General features: G+C 39.5%; 1 protein-coding gene across 19 annotated transcripts in view; it reads right to left on the bottom strand.

Moving 5' to 3' along the window:
- The window catches only part of MAGI1 (membrane associated guanylate kinase, WW and PDZ domain containing 1), a 633,420-nt gene that overhangs the window by 12,404 nt on the left and 597,389 nt on the right, over positions 1-23,627 (bottom strand). For 8 of the 19 annotated variants that reach the window (XM_043885421.1, XM_043885422.1, XM_043885425.1 and 5 more), the window contains 6 exons: positions 21,324-21,540; positions 17,639-17,722; positions 14,765-14,856; positions 12,245-12,437; positions 8,992-9,285; positions 5,777-5,980 (listed from right to left, as the gene is read on the bottom strand). In XM_043885421.1, the coding sequence (XP_043741356.1) occupies positions 5,777-5,980; positions 8,992-9,285; positions 12,245-12,437; positions 14,765-14,856; positions 17,639-17,722; positions 21,324-21,540 (1,084 nt within the window). The remainder of the gene's footprint in view (positions 1-5,776; positions 5,981-8,991; positions 9,286-12,244; positions 12,438-14,764; positions 14,857-17,638; positions 17,723-21,323; positions 21,541-23,627) is intronic. The other 11 variants (XM_043885423.1, XM_043885426.1, XM_043885411.1 and 8 more) reach the window with 5 other exon arrangements.

Here is a 23,627-nt window from a genome sequence, read left to right as displayed (position 1 = left end):
AACACTGATGCAAAAACGACCTGGGAGGAAAAGCATTTGGGCTCGTGCCTGGCACGTAAAAACTGCTCAAAAATTGAAGACCATCTTTTTTATGGGTGGCATGTATTTATTACTGTTATCACAATATTAAGAGCATAATATTAGTCTGTTTTTATGACTGCAGTTAACTGGCACAACCAAGGTGATAAATCTAAGTGGTATTTCATAAAGTCTACCCGCTGTGCCCCTACAAAGGACTAGTAGACTGCAAAACTTGTCAATGTGACTTGCCAGAAGTTTCATAAACATGTATTGGTCCTTTAAAAAAAAACTTCATATTATGTACTGTAATTAATTTTATGGAGACTCTCTGGGAAATCACAAGATTGCTTGGGCCACGGGGAAATCACCATCAGGATACCAAAAAGAAAGTTTCCTTGTAATCAGAGTGATTATAATTACTAAATTGTGCAGAGGTTCCCCTTTAGAGGTATTGGGTGTTTTTGGTAGCCAGAGTTTTCTAGGCAGATCAGATCCTATTCTCAAGCCTTTTTAGTACTTCTGCCATTTTCAAGGTTTGATGAGATGTAACAGATAACCACTCAACATACGTATAAGTAGAATTCTTTTATTTATTTTCCTCCCATCATTCCTTTGCTATTTTCAAATATTTATATGCAAATCTGTTCTGAGTTGAAGCTTAACATTAAGCATTTCAGAAATTAACATTTATTATTTAGGCAAATGCCTATTTGAGTGAGCCCACTGAATTTTTTTTCCTTTTGTTTTTCTTAATCTATGAAGAACCACCACATTTCAATTATTTCCAATGTGCCACACACCATGTAAGGTTCATTCCCACATGCACTGTTTCATTTCATCCTCATAACTCAAAGAAATAGGTGCAGGTGCAATTGATTACACCCATTTTAGAGCTGTAGACACTGAGGCTTACAAAAAGTAGGCAATATGTCCAAGGTCATCCAGAGAGCAAGTGGAGGCACTGGCAATTAAACCCAGGGCCTGCCTGACAGTTAACTTTTAGTTTCACTCTGTTTACAAGGGAATTATTCATGGGTCAAGGAAATCAGATCTGATTGGTACATTCCCTTCTTAACAAGCAAGTACTTTTACTTTCCTGTATAAATACCACCAACTTCACTAAGTAGTATCACAGATTAATTAAAATACAAAACACTCTGGTTTCGACTTCTAGATTTCCTGGGTCATTTTCAAGCACTATAACTTTTAGCATACCCTCAATTTCCAGGATGCTTTTTAAAAGATCTATAATGTTATATACTTTTAAATGAGCTTTTAAGTCTTCGTTTAGAATCAAACCAAGGCAGTGTGTGCTGAAATTCTCTGCAGCTTTTAAAACTACGGAGTTGAAGCCCATCCTCACAAATTTCTATCTCTATTCCAAAGTAAAATGTCCCCCATATAAAAGAATAAACACAAAAGACGGGTCTGATATAATATACACCCTAGCAACAGTTTTACAAAGGACTGTCAATGTATTTGACTTGTAGAACTCTGAAGGCAGATGGACAGGTTGACTGTTTTCATGATAAATTCCAGCAAGTGCCCTATGTGCTTTCTTAAACAATGTTTATACCTGCTGTAGCTCTCCCGGAGGAATGAAAATGGATGTTACTACCCTTCCCACAGCAATCAGGTATCAAGAGGAGCATATCCTAGCTTCAAGGCACCATTACGGTGCTCTGCTCAATCAGGGCACTAACTTCTGAAAGGAGCTTCTATCTTGGGTTTCAACTTATCTCTGTGACAAGTGATTACCATTCTAACCTTGCTCCCATGTTAATATCCTTAGCTGCCCTTACAGAACCACATTACAAGGCCAAGCAAAGAGACAACCGATACAATCATTCCATTCATAAATATTTTAATGCACAAACACATATGTAATAAATACCTGAAGGAAGCATTTGAAAATTTAAATCCCATAAATATTTGAAAAGTTTGGGGAGACTTTTAAAATGTGTATGATAGAAACTCTGTTCTTCTTGCCTGAGTATATGCTAGCTATCATATCTACAGAGCTTTCTGTTAAGATTAAACTCTTTTAGGCCTCTGCCAAGGAAATGGCACTACCTGTGTCACCAAGCCTTACTTCTGTATGAGTAAATACTTTAAGTCAGAGAGATGTGAAGTACAAAAATAGATACATAAACATGTATAACTGAATCACTTTGTTGTACACCAGAAACTAACACAGCATTGTTAATCAACTATATTCCAATAAAAAGAAAAAACAAACAAACAAACAAAAAGACTTCAGGGAAAAGAGACTATATTTAAATAATGTCTTTTATTTTTATTATTTATTTATTTAGGGTACACCATGGGGCAAGCCGGATCTTAGTTCCCCAACCAGGGATCGAACCCACGCCCCATGCAGTGGAAGCATGGACACTTAACCACTGGACCTCCAAGTAAGTCCCTAAATAAGGTATTTTTAAGTTCATAAATATTTTCATTAGTTTGAACTTGACTCAATCTGATGATTCCATGAGAGCCTGGCTCAGTCAGGATCTGCCCTGTCTGATTATAGTCTCACTCACACCCAGGCTTCACAGGGTATTTCTATACACTCCATAGTAGGAGGCATGTGTGCTCTGACTTGCCAGAATTCAAGTTCAAATTCAGTATGTTAAGCCAGTCTGTGGGCCTTTCTGTGTTGCCACGATCAATTTCCTATCCACCTGTCCATCTCTCACAGGAGAAGAGGCTCTACCTTCACTCCACCTCCCAGCCTCTTCCCAAAACTTAGGAGGATGACAACGCCCCTGAACAAAAGCCTGTCTGATACACATTTTGCAAATATTTATCCTGAATTGAAATATGACTGACATGACAGGATAAAATCAGAAAACACAACTATTCAATGACAGTTTGAAAATGATGACTTCAGTTCAATCCTTGTCTGATAAAAATAACCCCCAAGAACTGTTAAATTCCTCAACCACGTTGTGATATTACTTCAAGACTATCTTGCTTTTTAAGTTTCCCTTTGAGGAACTGTGCAAAGAAAGGATGGGTTAGTCTTCAACTCCATAATGAACAAGTAACTAGCCCAGAAACTAATATTAAGTATTTAGCCTCATCTCCTTCAAGTTTGGTCAGCTTCTCTCTTTCTGTCTGACTCATATGAGTGCCTCTTCCTGAAGTGGCTCCTTGTGTTCCTGAGAACAGTACCCTGAACAAGATGGATTTCTAAGAGCTCCTGAGCCACTCTGATGATGGACTTCAGTTTTTTTATGAAGATCACTCAACAAAATGTCCCTAGGCTAGTCCATTAAACACTAGAGTGAGTGACTGAAGTAGACCAGAACTTCCTGACATGGAGAGAATGCCTTCTTTTTACCTTACAATCTACCACGTCCAGCACACTTTTATGGAGAGGAAATGGATCCAGCATGATTTTCTCTTCATCAGATTGCAAAGGTCACTCTCTGTTCTATAGGTTTTTGTAAAATCCTCATGGATTGCTTCAGCATCTTTCCAGATGCTGCCTGCCTTCATTCTAGCTTCCAAGATGGCAATTTTTGGCCCCACTTAAAAGATGAGTATTAGAAATCCACTCTCTGTCAGACTTGATTCCCTTTACCTGCACTTTGAAAATGACAAAGTAATCAGTGAAGAGTTTTATTATCATGGTGGTGAATTCCTGAAATATCTTGCGATGAAATCGCATCCTCAGCAGTACATCTATCCTTAACTACACTGTGTCATCTTTAACATTTACTTTCTTCTTACCAAGATGGCCTGTGATAGCTCTGTTCAAATTTTACACTTTTGAAGCACTGCAGTTTTAAAAAAACCATCTTTTTATTGACAAATGTTATTGGATAATCTATCTTGCTTTCCATTTTTTGGTGTTCAGGTTCTCAAAAAATACTTTCCCTTGCCCAATATTAATTTAACTCAACAAGTATGTGCACAGGAGTGTAAGTTGCTTCTGCGTATTTATCTTTCCTGATTGTGAATTCTTTTCTAAGCTCTTCCCTCAAGGAGCTCTTTCTTTCCTTCCTTCCTTTTTGGAAATTTTCATTCCCACAGACTGACCAACATAGACTCAGTAAGTTATATCCTGCGTTCGTTTCTTTTGAATTAATTTTCTGAAATCCCACCACAGCATGGAGATAAATATACCTAAATTTATATACTACATTAGGCTCTCTCCACCATTTGTCACCAAATTTTCCTAGCTTCCTTCATCTTTTCCACTAGGAACCTAGGTTATATCATCTTGTGACCACTTTCCTAAATTGTAATAGCTTTCCAGAGTGGTGATTTGGTAGAATGGACTCTAGACCAGATGGTAAATTACTAACCATGCATTTGAGGCAGGCTGAAATAGACCATCATTCAAGGAGCTATTTTTTCCCTCCACATTTGGCAGCGGGTATTTCTGGTACAGAGAAACATCCCTGTTCTTAGAATGAACAATTTTCAAATATTTATTGTTTGGTTTTAGACTTACATCTTCTGAAATGCACAGCCTATAGTACTCAAATTTTAAACTAACATGGCTCACTTTCTAGCAATTGGTAGATAAAAATGTTGATCTGGTGAATTACTTTCAGATAAAACTTCTGATTTTCTTATTTTACAGATCAGTGGCATAGAATTCTATCACACTATCACCATAAACCACAGTTTTCTCTTGAGAAATACCCACTGACTTTTGGAATATATTTTATTTTATAAAATATATAGTAAGAATGAAAAAAAAAGACACTGAAACATTCTGGGAAAAGTATCACTTTTTTCTCAAGGGCAAAGTCTGCTTAGAAGGAAGTCATTATACAGGACTTAATTCTCTGAAGGCTCTTAGAGACATTAGTGTATCACTCTATTTTTATTAAATAATACTAAAATAAGTAAATACAATGTAATGTAATATAGTATTATATAAGATAATAATATAGTACATAAGAATAATAAAGTAAGTACTGATATTTTTTGCTGGAAAACTTTTGGTAGTGGGGGCGGTCCTGCATACTGTAGGATGTTTAGAAGTGTCCTTGGTCTCTACCCACTAGATTATCAGGTAGCACCTACTCCAGACAATGCCAAATGTCCCCCAAGGGGCAGAATCACCACTGTTATAAAAGAACCAAAGATCTAAATTGAACCAATCAAACAAACAAATAAGAACAGGCCTAGTTTAATGGAAGCCTGTCAAAATATTAAAAATACTGAGATTTTATACTTTCTTCATCCACATGCAAAAATTAGAGACAAATCATATGGCACAAATTCTAATAACCTCCTATTAAATAAAAAACATGGATGCATTCACTTACTCTGATCAAAAAAAAATTTTAAAAAACCAGTATTGGCTCTCCATTGTCCTTACATAGGTTTAATGATATCATCATACTATACACTCAGATTTTACATTCCTTTTTTTAAAAAAATCATTAATAATTTCCAGGTAGAATATCAGGCAAGTTTTACCACCTATACTCAAACTATTCTGTTGTTTTAAAGACAAGGACACCAGGCTAAAATAAATTGGAGAGAGTTAAAAATTTTCTGATTATGTTTATCTCTGTAGCAAGACAGGGTCCCTGGGCAAGAGGATGAAGTCAAGAAGGTGAGGTAAGATGTAGTAACAGTGGCTCAGGAGTGCTTGATGGGTGTCCTCAGAGAAGGTCGGAGAGGACTGTCTCTTAAGCCAACACTATTCAACTACATGAACACCAAAGACAGAGTAAGACCGGAGAGAGAGAGAGAGACAGAGACACACACAAGAGGTATACTTTACCATCCCCAGGGATGATGCGGAGGGTGACTGTGTTGCCCGCTTCCTTGATGAGGTTGACAATGTCAGAGTGGGATTTGTTGGTGATGGAACATCCATTTACTGCCAAGATCCGGTCTCCTACTTTCAGCTTGCCGCATCGGTCAGCAGGGCTCCCCTCAATAATCCGACCTATTTTGTGAGGCATGGCCACACATGCATTGCCTGCTTTGATAGTCAGTTTTAATTTTTTTTTTTAATGTTACATGGGAATAGAGTGAAGGGAGGAGAAAAAGGGTTGAAAAGGGAAAGAGAAGGTTAAGTGTTAATTAATTAAAGCATTAAGCAAATGTTATTAAAGGAGAACTCTGTGCCGAGGGTCAAAACATTGGCAAAGTTCCGGGCATTTGTGTAAGAAGTTACAGTCCTAAACAATAGTTCATCGTTGCAGTCCTTTCCCGATTTAAAACGAGGGGGACACCCCAGCTTTCCTCTTTCTATCAGTGGCAAAATTTGGGATCTTTAGCAATTTCCAAAGATTCTCAAGAGCCCCCAAAGTAACCTGCCATGGGCTTATTTGGGGACTTCAAACATGAAACCCAGAGCTGGGATGGAAGCTTTTGCACATTCTGTGTTCATGTCACTTCATTTTTGCCAGATGTTGCTTAAGCTTCTGCCAATGTTTTGTTCTTTCTCCATTTAGAAAAAACAATCACTGGGTGTCTAGTGAGGTCAGAGAGTCCACCAGTGCCAAAAATCCAATCTAAAAACACCTAATAGACAAACACTTAAGACTTTCTGCCTGCTATGCAGCATGATGAAAGCTTTAGCAAAGGGGCATAATTACAAGATGAGCCAAGAAAGCACCCAACCTTGACACGCATTTTTCCTTTTATGACCTTTGCTCAATCAGCTGCTCTCGTGGGCTTTCAGAGAAGGGCCCAAATGGCTCATTAGCTCTGAAATCCTCCTTCTTCCTCATAGAAATCCCCTCAAAACCATAAGAAAATCTAGTACATACTCAGACTGAGGACAGTGATCTGAAGCTAGGTTCAAATCATTCCTCAACCCTTTTTCTTTAATCATTTCCTTTGTCCTCCTCAGTTACTACATAGCTCAGACAGGAAAAATCAGGAAAAGTGCATTTGAAGAAGATGTGCTCTGAGGCACTTCATGTCACAACCAAAAGTGGCTGGTAACTTTTAGAAGAGAGATGGAAATTAGGCTTTGAGGCCTGATCTAGGGTTTCCAGATACTTGCATACTGAGTTGTAAACCTTCTTGGGCATGTCCACTGATTTTGAGAGTTTGTCTTTCTGTAAAGATAGTTACATAGTTGAGCCATCTTTGGGAAAGGGTGATAAAATTAACATGGGAAACCCTGAAATAGAAGGCTCTTCCATCCTAATTCAGAGTGTGAGGATAAAATGTATGGGAAATGAGTGCAGTTCCTTTGAATTTCAGCATATTTGCCTGAGTCTGTATCACTGGATGTTAAGGTTAAGGTTAAATAATTTTTCAAAAGAGAGTTAAACAGTCTTCTGGAAAGCAACAAGCAGATGTGGTGGAAAGCCTCCATACTCAAATTCAAGGTCTTGATTAAGTTTAGCCCATCTCCAAGGACAAGTCCCATGGGAAAGGAATCATATAGCAGGTGGGAGGAAAGCTCTGCATAGCTCAGAAGAGAAGTCACATGCAAGGTATTAGGGAAAGTTTAATTTGTTCATTGTAAAAGTTGGAGGAAAACAATCAAAGACCAAATTGTGAGTGAAGACATTCGATATCTGTTAAACAACACAAAACCTCCCACCAGACATATCTGTTGTTTCATTCTAGAAGGGGAAACTGAGAACTCAAATTCTGAGAATATCACCAGGTGCATAGGGACAAACTGCAAATCTGAAGAAAATAACTTGAGATGTCATTGTCCCCTCTGGTTTTCTTTTTATTTTTAAATTGGGCCGAAAAGTCTTCAAAACTAATGGAGAAACAAACCAAAAAACCACCCTGCCTTGAGGTCAAGTCACCCACCACCCACGACATGCTGTGATAATGCTATTAACAGAGCTCACAGAGGCACTGTTAGTAACGGGTGTTTGTTATTGCAGCCACACATGCACAGACCTGGCTTGACGCACTGTCCCCCTCAAGTTTGCACCTTAAAGGGACATGACTTTGGCAGGAAGCAAAGTACCAAGACTAAACGGAGACAAACGGAGTTGTACCAGAGCAGAAATCCAATAGGATGGAGCACCTAGCCGATGTTAGCCAGCAAGCGACCTGGACCACTGGTCCTCAGACTCCTTGTGGGTAGGTCATTTGGAGACAGAGCTGAAGCATGTTTCAAAGCCTGCACAGCCCTTCCCATCTCCCATCGTGTTCCATATAACTAACAAATGTGCTTGGGAAAAACAACAAATGACATTTTATTTAATGAAGAAGGTGGATCAGTTCTGGAGTACATACTTATGATCCATTTTAATAGGAAGACTCATGATTCCGAGTTCCTGGAATCACCCGGCTTCCTATTTGTCTCAGCCCGTGCACCATGCAGAGGGTGGTAGTTGTGTTTCTCCACTCTCTGCTGAAACCCCCAACATCTGGATGAGACAGGACAACCACCCCTGCAAGAATTGAAGGGCAGTGAAGGCAAACAGCTCTGCACTCAGATTTTAATTAGATTCTCCACCAGCCAACAGTAAACATATTATTTTAAATTAAAATTTAAAAATTTCAGATGGAGATAGGTAGAGTAGAGGAAGGACACAGATAAGATGGAAAGGGCATTGCATGTATATTTTTTACTCCTCACACCTCTATTTTTCCCCCCAGACATTTATTTCTACAACCATATGCTTCTTTTAAAAATGTGGAGACCTTCTGAGACAACTGCTATGATTGATACCCTGCTCAGGACCTTGCAAAGGTCTGTCTATGGCAAGAATTTCTCACACTTCATCCTGTCAAGGGGCTTCTTTGCAAATGTCACCTATGCATGAAGTTGTCTGCCTGAAAACGTGCTATCAGAATGGAAGCTGAAGAGTTAAAAAAAAAAAAAAAAATCCCAACCTTCAGGAAGGGAAAAGCTACCCAATAAAGTCCGTCCCCAATTAAGACTTTCATTACCTGAAGCGGAAAGCATGACAAGCATTTCTGTTAATGAGATTCTGGCTCGTCTTTCCCCTCTCCAGAGAACAGCCACCCCAGGAAACGCTGGGGAGCAGAAGTGACCACACTCACCGAACGTCGTGCCGGCCTCGGGCCTGCTCACCGACGACACGATGACGAAGCCGAAGCCCTCGTTCTCGCCGCGCCGGATCTCCACGTCGTAGGGCTGGACCACGGTGCTGACCACACCGCTGCCGCCGCCGCCGCCGCTGCCGATGCCGCTGGTGCTGCCGCTGCCCGAGCTCACCGTGTTCAGCGAGTTCTGGCTGCCCTGCGGGGTCCGCTTCTCCTCCGTCAGCGAGGCCGGCTGGTTGCTACTGTGATGGGATGAGGCTGGCGAGGGCACCTCGTTCTCGGTTTTGGGGGCTGTGCAAGAGACGTACCTGTTGGTTACCCGCCTCTGCAAGAAATGTGCCCTGTCACCCCTTCCCCCTTCCCCCATCCACTCCACAACCAAATCAAGAGAGTGACAGCTACGACAGCACCTGGCCTCACATAACTGAGACAGGAACTGAAAACCACTCTGATAAGTATTTACCATTCAGGATCTACAGACATGGATACCATGGGAGAACAACAAAGGGGACACCCAGACTCTGTTACATTTAGGGCATACTGTGTATCAGCATCTGTATTTGGACTCAAATCTGCAGTAAGACTGGCCCACTCTGAAGTATTTCCTGCTTCATAGATTGAAAAATGACCCCTTGACATTATGCTAAGTGAAATAAGTCAGACAGAGAAAACAAATATTGCATGGTATCACTTAAGTGTAGAATCTAAAAAATATAACCAACTAGTGCATTAACAAAAAAGAAGCAGACCACACATACAGAGAACAAACTAGCAGTTATCAGAGAGCAGAAGATGGGGGGAAGGGGTAGGGGAGTAAGAGGTATAAACTATTAGGTATAAAATGAGCTATAAGGATATATTTTACAATGTTCCAATGTAGCCAGTATTTTAAAATAACTATAAATGGGCTTCCCTGGTGGCTCAGATGGTAAAGAACCTGCCTGCAATGCAGGAGACCTGAGTTTGATCTCTGGGTTGGGAAGATCCCCTGGAGAAGGGAATGGCTACCCACTCCGGTATTCTTGCCTGGAGAATTCCATGGACAGAGGAGCCTGGCAGGCTACAGTCCATGAGGTTGCAAAGAGTTGGACATGACTAAGTGACTTTCACTTCATTTCACAAATGGAGTATAACCTTTAAAAATTGTGAATCACTGTATTATACACTTGTAACATGTATAATATTGTACAGCAGTAAGACTTCAATGAAACAAACAAAAACAACCCACTGAAGGAAGCATAAGATGTGGCCCACCATCTTTGCCTCAGAGACGTATCTGCATTCAAGTTGTCATTGCTCTCAAGTCACATTTCTGCTCAGCTTTGCAAACAGTTTTGCTTCTGCTTTTCCCATCAGAGAGACTGTAAGTTGACAGCACCATTATGATGTCCCTACTGCAGGATTCCTGACAACACCTGTCAGAGGTATACTTCGCTTTTCTCCCCAGCTTCCAGATGTCAATGATCCACTCTGATCACACAATTGGATACATTAACCTCCCTCAGAATTCATTTTATCAAATTCCAGTTTTATTGCTTTATTAAGTGACAGGGTAAACTACTCCTAGATAGCCACAAAAGTGGGTGGGACCACTTATTTTTCATGCCAAAAACAAAATATGGGTTCAGATTTGGGATAAGACTACTAAATTTATTCCCTAAAGCATCTCCTTTCATAGATTTCATTTTATGGTAGGAATATACAGAACCTAAAAATTATTACTGTAAGCATTTTAGATATATACTTCAGTGGCATTAAGTATAGAAACACAGTTGTACAACCATCTCCACCAGCTATCTCCAGAACTTTTCATCTTCTGAAACTGAAGTTTTGTATTTTTTAAACACTAATCACTTTCCCTGGCAACTAATCACTAATCACCAACCCCTGGCAGCCACCATTCTTTCTGTCTGTATATTGACTACTCTAGGCACCTCATGGAGGTAGAAGCATACCATTTTTGTCCTTTTGTGACTGGCTTATTTCACTGAGCCTTATGTCTCTCCAAAGATTTAATAGGCCTTTTTACCCAAGAGCTTAAAACCCCCAATATTTAAGATTTTAAAAAATAAATCTGAAACAAAAATCTCATTGCTCTATTATTTTTATTTGAACCAGTGAAATAAAAGTCTTCAACTCAGAGACTCTTCAACTCATCTTAAAAGTCATTTCTGATTGCTGTTGGCTACATGGGACACTACGTTATCCCGACGCCATAAATGAGCTCTCAGGACATAAATGATTAACACTGCTTTCCATGGCGGCAATAGGTAGTAGGGCTCTCATACTGGACCCTGATGTCTTAATTCTTTTGAAATTAATTATATACCATTGAAGTGAGTTCTACTAATTTTTCCTAAACAAGGAGCCAGTTGATTTTATTTGACAAGTAGCTGTTTCACTAGTACTATAGCTATGGAGAGTTCATGAAATTTCATGCCATACTTTTTCGGTAATTCCACTGATATAACATGGAATTTTTTTCTTCTGCATTCTGGGTTGTCTTGAATACTTGGAGGTGGGGGCTGCCAACAAAGGTGATGAATGAATGTGAAAGGAAGACACTCAATGGACTGTCTCAAAATGGCAGATCCTAACACAGAAATAAACCATGATTCCCAAGGATGGCAAGAAAGGAAGGCTAAAATCAGCAGGCAGTTGGAGGGAGTAGAGAATTGCCAAGGGTTTTACAAAACAGGTTACATTTGAGTTAAGGATGTACAGGACTTCCAGGTGTAGAGGAAGAAATCAAAGATAAGCCAAAACTGGCTAGCCATACGGCTTTCTTATAGAGAAAAAGTAAAAAACTAAAATAGTTTAATACATATGGCTGTCAACAAGAGAGTAACTTTTTTATAAGCTTATTTGACAGCATGAAACTGATTTTTGCTCTCCTATTTGGGTGCTACAATTCACCTGTCACAGTGACCTCTTTTGTTGAGAATTCTCATCAAATGAAGACAACGACTAAGTTCTGGTTGGCAAAGGGATGGAGGGACATAACATATATATTCAACTAGCTTTCTTCTAAAAGCCTTTGCTGGATATGCACGGCTGGCACATTAAAGTACTTTTGAGTGACAGTAGTTTTGGAGGGTTTGAGAGAAGCAAACCATCTGGAAATTCTGTGCTTAATCACATTTGCAAACATTTGCTAAAATAGATGCTTGAGAAGGCAGACACAGGAAGGGGGCCTCTTCTGTGCATAAAGTGACAAGGTAATGTCTAAAGGAATGAATGAAAAACATACCCGCAAACACCACTTTACGCCGCACTGTCAGATTGACGTGGCCTTGCTTGGCGGCTTGTTGCATAAGCTGGACCACAAGCTGGTGTGATTTTCCAATGACTGGTGTCCCATCCACACAGATTAATTCATCCCCAGACCTCAGACGGCCATCCGTATCAGCAGCACCCAGTGGTACGATGTGACCAATATAAATCTGTTGAGTAATTAGATGAGAGATGAAACACTAAGCTTTGGGTTTACTATTGCAGGCACACCTTGGTGATATTGTGGGTTCAGTTCCAGATCACCGCAATAAAGCAAGTATCACCACAAAGCGAGTCACATGATTTTTTTTCCCAGTGCATATAAGTTATGTTTACCCTATCCTATGCTGGTAGTTTTGATTTCCCAAGTGGCACTAGTGGTAAAGAATCTGCCTGCCAATTCAGGAGACCTAAGAGACATGGATTTAAACCCTGGGTCAGACAGATCCCCTAGAGAAAAAAACGGCAACCTGCTCCAGTATTCTTGCCTGGGAAATTCCATGGACAGGGGAGCCTGGTGGGCTACAGACTAAGGGGTCACAAAGAGCTGGACATGACTAAGTGCTCAAACAAACACAGATCCTGTAGTGTAGTAAGTGTGTGATAGCATTATGTCTAAAAAGGTACATACCTTAATTGAAAAAAAAAACTTAAGTGTTAAAAAATGCTAACCATCATCTGACAATGGAAGGTTGGCACCAAACTTCAACTTGTAAAAAAAAGGAATTTTTGCAAATCTTAATGAAACAAGGCTTGTCTGTGCAATGATGGCCTTCACATCTCTGAGCAAAATTCAGTCCATTCATTTGTGTCTGCATCCGTGCCCCTCACTGGGTTCTAGCTGCTGTGCTAGGTGGTACAATAATTCTTAAATGGTGGAAAAAAATAACTTTTTGTTGTTTGGTTCCTTGACATTTTTCTGTGGTTTGCTGATGACGCATTCTTTTTTCCCCTTTGCAGAAATCAATCATTTTACTCCCTTCAGAGGCAAAACTTTTTCTCCTTTTCTATCTACCTATAAGCCTTCTGTTCAGAAAATTCCGATAAGTATAACAGTAATACAACTTTTCTTTAAAGGTCAGCATGTGCCTAGCAATAGGGAATGCATGATAAATATTGTTAAATGAAAGGGTGAATCAAACAAAGTCTGGTTGGGTATCCCTATTTCCATAGTCTATAGCATTGGCATGCAGAGCAGGTATTGTTAGATTAACCAATCACTGAACTTCACAGGTGGCACAGTGGTAAAGAATCTGCCTGCAATGCAGGAAACACAAGAGACACAGGTTTGATCCCTGGGTCAGGAAGATCCCCGGGAGAAATAAATGACAACCCACTCCAGTATTCTTGCCTGGAAAATACCACGGACAGAGGAGGCTGGCGGGCTACAGTCCATGGAGTCGCAAAGAGTTAGACACAACTGAGTGACTGAGCACATCACAAACTTTAGCTAAAACATCTGTGTTTTCCTTCCTTTCTCACTAGGTAATAATGCACAACGGTCTTTACGTGACATGTATCTTATACAAAAAACTTTGGTAGAAGAGTGGTTAAGAATATGGACTCTGGAATCACAGCCTTTCCAGTCCCTCCATTTACTAACTCTGTGATCCCAGGCAAGATCACATTAACCTTTCTGTGATTTCATGATTTGAAAATGGGGGTAAATTCATAGATTTGATGCATACATGAGAAGGATGTATGTTAAAAGCCTTTAGCATAGCAACTGGCACATAGTAAGCACACAAAAAAATGATAACTATTTTTATTATGATGAGGAAAATTTGAACAATACTTATCTTTAGTTCTTTTTTCCCCTTTCAAAAGAATCCCGTGGTGGTCTCCTCAATGTATTCTAAAGATGAGGCCCGGAGAGATTAAATGTCTCCTGATCCTTGTTCAGGGTTCTTTCTCTAATTTTGTAAAGAGTGGTCCTACTTTCTCTAATCTCTCATAATGCCTTGTCAAGTGCCTTCTAAGTCCTAGCTGCTCAATATACAAAGCCAACGACCTGCTGGCAGATTTAACAAAACTGGCCAGAAGGATCAGGCCATTGTGTTCTCAGCTGATGTCTATTCCTATTTTGCTTTTTTTGGTTTCCATTTCTTTGATAGGGAGCTACAGATGCTGCAGCTGCCACCCTCCACAAACATGAATACACACTTTTTAGAAAGGATCGAGTCTCTTCTTCCTCGAGACAGAAAGAGCGCCACAAAATCCAAAGAATAACTCCCACTGGTTAAGATGAAAGAGCCAGAGAAGATATATATATATATATAAATATATAAATATAACTGAATCACTTTGCTGTATAACAGAAATTAACACCAACATTGTAAATCAAACTTTTTTTTTTTCCCCCAAAAGATGAAAACAGTTTTGGGCACACCGAGTGGGACTCAAATCTTGGTGATCTGTCACTGATGCCAATTGGTTTTGAATTCTTAGAAATTAGTACTGTGAGGGACAGGACGGGGCAGGGAGACAAGAGACTCACAGGTTCCCCTGGTTCATTGCCACCCAGAATCCTAAATCCAAATCCAGTCTCTTTTCTCCAGAGGAAGATGTCCTGTTCTTGATAATCTGGAACTGCAGAGAAGGGAGAGGAAGAGAGAGATTATTTCTCTGATAAAAGAATCAGAGCCCTAAGGCGAACACAGTGACAGGACCAATACTGATGGTGCTTGAATGGATGACAGCTTTCAAACACAGACAAGCAAACAAAATAATCTGGACAGGTGAAATAAAAGAGGACAGTGAGTGGAAATAAATGGTGGGGACAGTCATTGAGCCTGAAGTGGTTTTTTTTCCAAAGGACTAATCACTGTCTGATAATTCCTCATCAAGAAATTATCCCTGATGAAGGCTGCAGTCAGCGCTCGCCATTCTCCTGGGTATTGTTGCAAGAGGAATTTAGTAAATTAAAATTATCATGCTCTGTACCACAAAGTGGGTGCCCATATCTGAGGAAGGAGTTCATGCTAAGTCAGACTGACCTCTGATGCGGAGTCGGGGGATGAGGATTCAGTAGACCTCTTAAGTGCCAATGTTATCAACTACAAGATGAAAAAAAAACTTATGGCAAAAACTAAAAAAAAAAAAATCACTTCTGTTTTTCCTTAAAGTAATCAAGACTACTAGCACACTGATAATATGATCTGTTAGGTCATTTTTGCCAAATAAGTTACTCTCAAACATCCTAATATTTCCCAATTTAGAACATTTATTATGATTTCACTACTATTACCAAAAAGTAGCCAGTCTTCTATATCCTTAAGATCAATGGTGACAACAAACTGTTCTACATAAATGAACTATATTTCATCACTAAATGAGTTTTTTACTCCATGATTTGCCTATAATATTTCAACATTGTAAGTACTAATTTATTATCCAATAACTTGATATTTTACTTTCAAAACGCAGTAATAGTCCAGGGTTTTGAAATGGAAAGCTCATTTTTTGTTTAAAGAAAAGCAATTTCCATAAGACCATGCTTACTGTACATGAGACTGTCCTATACACCATTATGACTTAACTAAGGAAATAAAAAAAGGTTATTCCTATTTAATTCTTACTTAATATTCTAGTGTATTTGTAGTGTGTTTTATAGTCTATGAAATGACAAATCTTTTATTTAAAGAGAAAAAAAATATAATTTAGTGGCTGTGAATCCTAAAAGAGATTTTCAAATACTGCTCTGCAGAATTTCTGGTTTCTTTAATTCCTTGGCTTTGGGGCTGAAGGAGTGTGTAGATACTAAGAATTTAATTTCCACCTTCTCTGATTTTGTACAATGGGATAGGAAAGAAGAAGGTGGTTATTCAGATTTCAAGCAGGTGACAGATGTCCCATTTTGGGGACTCACCCATGAGCTTAAAATGTACAGTGAATGAATATGCCAAGAGAGAGGAAACTAAATGAACAGGTAAATACAAGTCAGAGGAGTCTGAATCCAATATTTGTGCTTGAGCTACCTTAATGCTGTGCTTTCAATGAATCTTCTTATCCAACGCATTTTTATAATAATTGCCGGGGCTAAGCTGTAAGACGCCATGGTACATGGAGTTAAGCTACATCACAGTACTCCCAGAAACACAATTTGAGAATGATATTTTCTTGAGCGTGCTAAGGTAACAATATTTTCTTTCTGTTTGAGTAGCTGGCTAAAGGGTATTTGCTGTAATAGCCTCATTGAAACAACAAATTAAATCAAGTTGAGTCTCCATCTTAGGTTCACTCAAGCAGGAGGATTATTACCAAAATAGACCATGGGTGCTTTCCAGCCAATACAAGGTTCTTGGCAGAGTCTGCCTGAAAATAGTTGAACTTTTCTGTGAACAAGGAAAGACCTCTGCAGAGATCTCCAGCCCAGACCAATTTTTATTTTTTTTGCAGCATCATTTAACACCAGAACACTTGCCCATCCTATAGTGACACCAGATGTAGCAACAGACTTAGGCTTATCAAACAGTTTAATCCACTGGAAAAAAATTTGTTCTCAGAAATAAGCAAATGACAAATTTACTTAAAGAGTGTCTGACTGAAAATGAAGATGCCCAATGACAGACCCCAAGGATGCAGAAGACGCAAACAATGAACCTTCAGGAAAACACACACAAACACAGATAAGTTACAAAGAAAGTCTTTTGGCCCTTGACCTTGAGCATTTTGACAATTATATTCTTCTACCAACCAAATACTATGTACCACATATAGAACTTTGGTGATCAATCAGTACTGAAACATATTACAGAATTATTTTATCTTCTTTGTCCTCTGCTGCCACTTATTCCCAATGGCATTAAAGTTTCTAAACTACTCCCCCCCAAATGTTTTTCTGTTCTTTTCTTTATTTCAGGAAGATTTTATTAGAATTAAGTTTTTAGGAGGTAGCAGGGTAGAACCAACTTTCTGATATTACTATCACCTTTTTATTTTCCCAGTCTAAATCAAGAAGAGCTAGGAAAATCTCATCCAGCTCTCTTTACTTCTAAGCCCTGGCACACGGGACAGGAAGAGTAGCTCATTCCCTTTGGTAATTCTACTAACAACCCAATAGAGCAGTCAAAAGACTTCCTTTGATAATTAGAGACAATGGAATCACCAGGTTTGCAGAGAACCCTCCTGGTGTCTCCATTACTATAGACACACAACATATTTGCAGACTTGGTTACAACATGCCTATCACTCTTTACTTCACCTTGTCTTTGATCTAGGCTTGGTCAACAAGAGAGTCCCAAACACTTCAGTTCTTGGCATCCCTCTTTCTTCCCTCCTTTTTCTGAGTTTCTTCCCACCCCCGGACCAATGGGAACATCAAACAAAATGAATAATAATAGAGAAATGAAAGTTTTCAGTGGATCCTTACTCTGACATTCTCCAAAATTCGTGGAATTGATTTCTCTCTCTCTTTCACCCTTGCTCAATCCCGATGCAGGCGAAGGTGACATAGCTGGAATATTAATGTCACAATTTTGCAAAGCTTAATGTATTTGCTTTCTCTTACTTCATTTTAATTTAGTTTTGATTGATAAGGAATGTGCAGTTAAGCTTTCACAGTAAAGGTCAAGGCTGCTGTGGATTTTAAAAGACTATAGTTTGAGTCTTTTCTTTTTCATGGTACTTTTCTTGTCAAAAAGCTAGAATTTACAACTGTACTATTGAGAATTTCATCGAACCAGCATTACCATCTTAAGACTCTTTCTATTTAATTATACTCTAAAGTACCCATTCTCATATGACCTTGTTTGAATCATGTCATGAACTTGAGATTTATCTAAACCACTTATTTCCTTTTGAGAAAAATGTAAGCATGCTTTTGTCATTTAAAATAATATCAAGTTTCTGATGGGATTAATTCTTGGACTAATACCTGTTCAGATGTATTCTTGGCGGTTCAACCAAAATACTCTTTTATTTGGTGACACAAGTCATCAGACGTGGCCAAGAGTTGAACAAATACACAAGTAAGAACTGTCACAATAGCTCTTAAAATCTAGAGCTTCCAAGCTTCTTAAACCATGATAAAGGAGCTGTATACCAATTCAAGCTCAGTAAGCATGTCTCTCAAGGGACAGGTGTACGCTGGTTAATATGACAGCTCTGTCATTTTTTCTTTCCCAACTCTCTTGTGAACAGGTAAAGTTTCAAGTGAAAGCTTTAGATTTTCTTTTGTTGTAAACACTAGTGGATACCAGCTGCTCTTCCTGAACATTTACAAATAATTGACTTCATCAATGTCATTTTTTAAAGATATGCACAACTGCCATGTAATCTAGAAAAAATACAAAACAGGCAAAGTGGCTTTTAAGGGACTTCCATGCTTGTTTTTAACTGAACATTTAAGTTCATCAAAGGGATTTATTAACACATCTGTAATTCAGATTGATTCATCTGGATACTGATGTTTTGACAAACGGCCATATCAAGAATGTGGTATTCACAGTATTCAGACCATGTGAAGGAATTGGATCAGAGACTTGGTTAAGAATCTTCACACTGCCCCTCACAATAAAATGAAATATAAGGAAAATATATTTCCCCCTCAAAAGGGGGATAAATTAAGGGTACAATGAAGGTGCTACCATTGACTTTAATTTTCTTGTTTTTCCTGGAGTAGTTTGCCTTGCGGGGAAGGGCAGGGAATCACACCTAATGAGGCTACATGTTGTAATTTTTCCTTTTTTCAAAAAAGCAGATTGAAAAACAGCCTGTGGGAATGGCAGAAACTGATCTGGAATAAAGCAAAATACTGATTAAAAGACAAGACTAATGTAGGTTCATTCAATAGGTACTGTGAAGAAAAAAAAAAATCTGTGATACATACTGAGTAACTATCATGGAGAGAGAAATCTTATCATTACCCTCATTTAGTCGTGAGGAAGAAATCCATCTGAATTTTAACATCAATTAGGTTCTACAATCACTCAATTATGGAGCCTCTAATCATTAAAAAAAACAAAACTGCTTCTCATTTGTGAGAATGAGACATCCTTAGATGTCCTAGAAAGTCAAGGCCTAAAGAGGCACCATTCCCAATGTTTCGGTCTGCTTCTCATTCTAGGTTTTGAGCAGCTGGCTGTGGCAGAATTACAGTTTGTTTGTTTTTTTTCCTGGTAAAAACTTCTTAAAAAATTAAATACCAAAGTCTTGATATAACAGAAATACCACTTAATATAATAGAAATACCATTTCTATCAAGGTAAAAATGGCATCTGAGCTACAGCCTCATATTCCTTCAGTGTGTTAGAATTGTCTGTCAATCCATGTAGCCCTCACCAGCACGTCAGGACACAAATTGTTTTACTGCAGAAAGATTCATACATGGGAAACTCGGTCATAAATGTGTACTCTACTGAGAAAAGCAGGGATATGGTCAATAAAGCGGTATCTCCACATCAGGTGAAGTTGGGTCATTGACTGGAGGAGCCATGTGCTTGGAAATGTGAAGGGAATGTGAACATATTCCTCTTTGAAAAACATTTCTTCAATGAAATCATTGCAATCAATGAGAAGACACAGTGAGAACAGACGCCAGGTTCATGCTTAGCAATACTGCTTACAAGGGATGCTCCAAATGGAACTTCATTTCTTCTGGCCTGAATTCAGGCATACTCCAGGGGTCTTTCTAGTCCAGAGACTAAATAAATCCTTCTCAAATTATCGGGCTTTTGCCAGCATAGTGAAGCCTTAGCCAAAAGAGTGTACTTAATTCCACATACTACTATAGTGAGAAGGTAATGATCTCTCTCCCTTGAAGAGGAAAAGGAGACAGGCGAACCCCTGGGTAACTTCTAACACTTGACCGTCACCAAGACAGGCCTTGTGTCCCCGAAGTGCTGACTTTCACCCAGCAGTGTGGCCTGCTTTCAGACAGGGTTGCTGGGTTCAGTCCCCTGTTCGGTTTGGGTCACAGAGGAGCTGCTTCAGCCAGCAAGGGAATTGCTTCCTGGCCAAGTCCGAGGGGGTGGGCAGCAGGCTGCAGCACTTCCCATACCCCCACCACCTCTGTCTTACCTCTCCAGAGGGCTGTACCGAGAGAATGCCAGCTATGACTCCAAAGGACACTTATGCTGAGGGGAGTGGGGGCCAGGAGGATGGACAGAATGACTCCCTTCTCTATTCCAATTTTAATCAGACTCTTCAGCAGACCCTCGTTAAACATGCTCTCCTACCCAATGACAACAAAGTGCATGTACTTTATAGTTACTTTGTCCTGACCACACTTACGGAAAAAATGTCAGTAAAATCAACAGCTAAAAAAAAGGGAGAAGGGGGGTCTATTTGCACACCCTAAGATTAAAGCATTTTTAGGAACTTGGATTTAGTAAGATAAATGAATATTATTTGTGGTGAACAGTCTTTGGAAATCATCTCACAATAAAAAGCAAAAAAAAAAAAAAGAAAAAGTCCAGGGACTATTTAGTTTATCAGAGCCAATAAGACATCAGTAGATCACATTTATCAAAAAGGTGAAGCTGAAGGAACACACACAACTACAGTATAAACAATTAAAGCGCAAACACCCACTGCTTTTTTTTTTCCTTTTTGAAGGGAAGGCTTAGAAAGACTAATAACAGTTAAAAACATTACGAGTATTCTTAAAAACCAAGAGACCACTAAGAAAGCACCAAATTTCTTCTTATTACTCTTGCAATCCACACCAATTGTATTTATGTTCTATTGTATATGAGAGCCCTTTCACAAGACAGGAGCTCGAAGGAGGCCACCATCTCTACGCAGGAAAGCATTAATGAGGCAGTAGCTCATATCTGCCACTTCTTCTAACAGAAAGGAAAAATAAATCCATTTCCCCCCCAGGCCCTTCATCTGATGACCATCCATGACTACCCCACCCCACCCAAACAGATGACAGAACAGAGTCTCCATGAATATCCAGCAGATTCTATCACTGCTCTGAGATGCTGTCACCTTTCACCTGGATTCATCTCTCTCCTGTTCACACACTGACAATCTATTCTCAACAACCCTCAAGACAGAGTTGGAGCACCAAGATGGGGTCCAGGCAAGACAGGAGCCAGGGGGCTACTCACGTCGATTTTCATACATGCTCCTGGACTGGGCCCAGATTTTAAAGGGATCTGGTTTTTTCTGCCCAGAATTGTCGGTCTGATCTGGAGCCGGGGCCTCGGCGGGTGGGAACTCGGGCAGCACCTGTGTGCTGTGGCTGGGGGAGGCAGCGTGCAGGCTTCGGTGGCTGGCGACACTATGCTGGGAACTATTCTGGCTGTCTTTTCTTTCCAGTGGTTGCTGAAAGGAAGCAAGTGAGATGGGCAAGAAGAGAAGATTATTATTGGTTCCTTGAGTGGGTGTTTTCCATCAGCTTGTTTTTGTTCGCCACTTCTGTGCACACATACATAAATTTATCAACAACATTTTGGCTTCCACCTTCGTCAGGCTCATGCTGAATGCAGATAAATCTCCAGGTGATTGACAGACTGATAGAGGGGTGGGCCAGATAGAAGGACATCATCACAAAACATACTGCTTTCAGGGCTGGAGCAGAAAACAAATCCAATTTCCATCACAGGTTCTCAGCTAAGACACCAGGCTTGTTTATTATGAGATGTATCTGACATCTTCATTTTTTTTAATTACAAAGAATTTTATTCAGTAGTTAAATCTTTCTATCTTAATACTTGCATAAACATCATCATTTTTAAACCAAACATCTGACAGAAAATATCACTCATGGTTTAAATAGAAGGCTAAAATATCCAAGAAAGTAAATCAGGGCTAACAAGGTTCCTTCAGATCCTGCATTTTCCATCTTTCAATAATAAAATACTCAACCTCTAGTTAAGGGTTTACTATCAGTCTTTCTAGTCTGTAAGAAACAAGGATCAGATCTTTAACAAAGAAACCATGCCTAGCATTATGTGTGTGCTTGTACTTACAACTATATAAATAACTACTATCTGAAGAGCTCTCATAATTCTTAGTGAATCAGTTTTGCAGGCATCACATTTCACCTCTGATCTCCTGATAACTACTGTTGGTTGAAAACCAAGATCCAACTTTATATATGGGTTGACCTCCAAGGCTCAGCCTTCTTAGATGTGCAGTAACTTGTCCAAACTCCAAGCAGTAGTCAAAGGCACAGAGTTTCACTTGAATTTCAGTTAAAATAAGCAAGTTTCCTGTTCCTTAAAATCTGCTCAGCAAAATACCCTTCCCATTTTACAAGATGCTCTTTGTAGGAAGGACCACTGAAGGGACAGCAAAATCTAGTGGGAGGAAAAATACTGGATGGGAAATAAAAATAATTTCTGCTCTTATTTTCTCCAGTGAAAGATGTGATAAGCCCAGGTGTGTGTTCTCCTCATTCAAAAGAAAAATCCTGGAGTCCTGTCTCTCCTACAACAGTGTCACTACACTTACAGTAAAAGGGCATCTCCAGCTTGTGTTATAGATTCCGTGTAGCCTATCAAGTAGTTTATAAGATCTCTGACCTAGACATTCCAGTTCCCTAATGTTCTTATAGTATCAAACTCTTGCCCTTGGTCTCACAATCAGTCCTATCACATCATTCTTCCTTGCTCTCTCCCCAGGTTGCCTCCAACTTTTATTCCCATCTCAATAGAAATTTCCAAGGTCCCTCTCATTTACTTCTTAGGTCCCTCTATTTCTTCCCTTTCCAGTCCTTGCTTTGAAATAAGCACCAAAGTAAGGTAAAGGAGGACAAAAACTTAATGTTCCCTTCACTGTTCCAGATTACAGATCTGAAGATAGGTTTTAGTAAGGACTCAAAGTGGAGGAAAATGGGGCATGTGTTTCATGAAGGTAAAATACATGCTTTAAAATTATACTTGGTGTGGCCTGTGGGAGAAACATGAGGAACATATTCTAAACTAGCAAAGAAGTCTTGGTAACCAATGGTATGAGAGGCTTCATTCACTCAGACTCAAGGGAAAAGCTGATGAAGAGGTCAGGAAAACACACTGGCAAGGACAACCATCACCATTACCCCACATCACCATGTTCCCTTGTGAGGACCAAGGGCTCAGCTCAGACCTGGATGGATCAGCATTCCACAGACTTGGGACAGAACCTGGTTCTGCTAACTTCCAACAATGTCCCCCACCAAGGTGAATTCAGCTCTCAGGGCCAGGCATCCCCTTTCTATTTCCTGAGAAGGTCAATACTGCCTTCTTGCTTCCCCTAGAGACATGCTGAAGATGTTCAGAGTCACAAAAAACGTTAATGACAGATACAACTCCTATCCCCTTATACACATGTATGGGAATGTTTTTCTCTTCACAGCAGTCTTCACAATGGTCTCCATTATAAACAAATATGTGCAGTGTCAGTCCATTTTGGGTGTGTAAACATCCCAG

The sequence above is a fragment of the Cervus elaphus genome, chromosome 24, assembly GCF_910594005.1.
Source record: "Cervus elaphus chromosome 24, mCerEla1.1, whole genome shotgun sequence".
Lineage (NCBI taxonomy): Eukaryota > Metazoa > Chordata > Mammalia > Artiodactyla > Cervidae > Cervus > Cervus elaphus.
The sequence above is the reverse complement of the archived record's forward strand: the minus strand, read 5'-3'. Positions and strand labels throughout refer to the sequence as shown.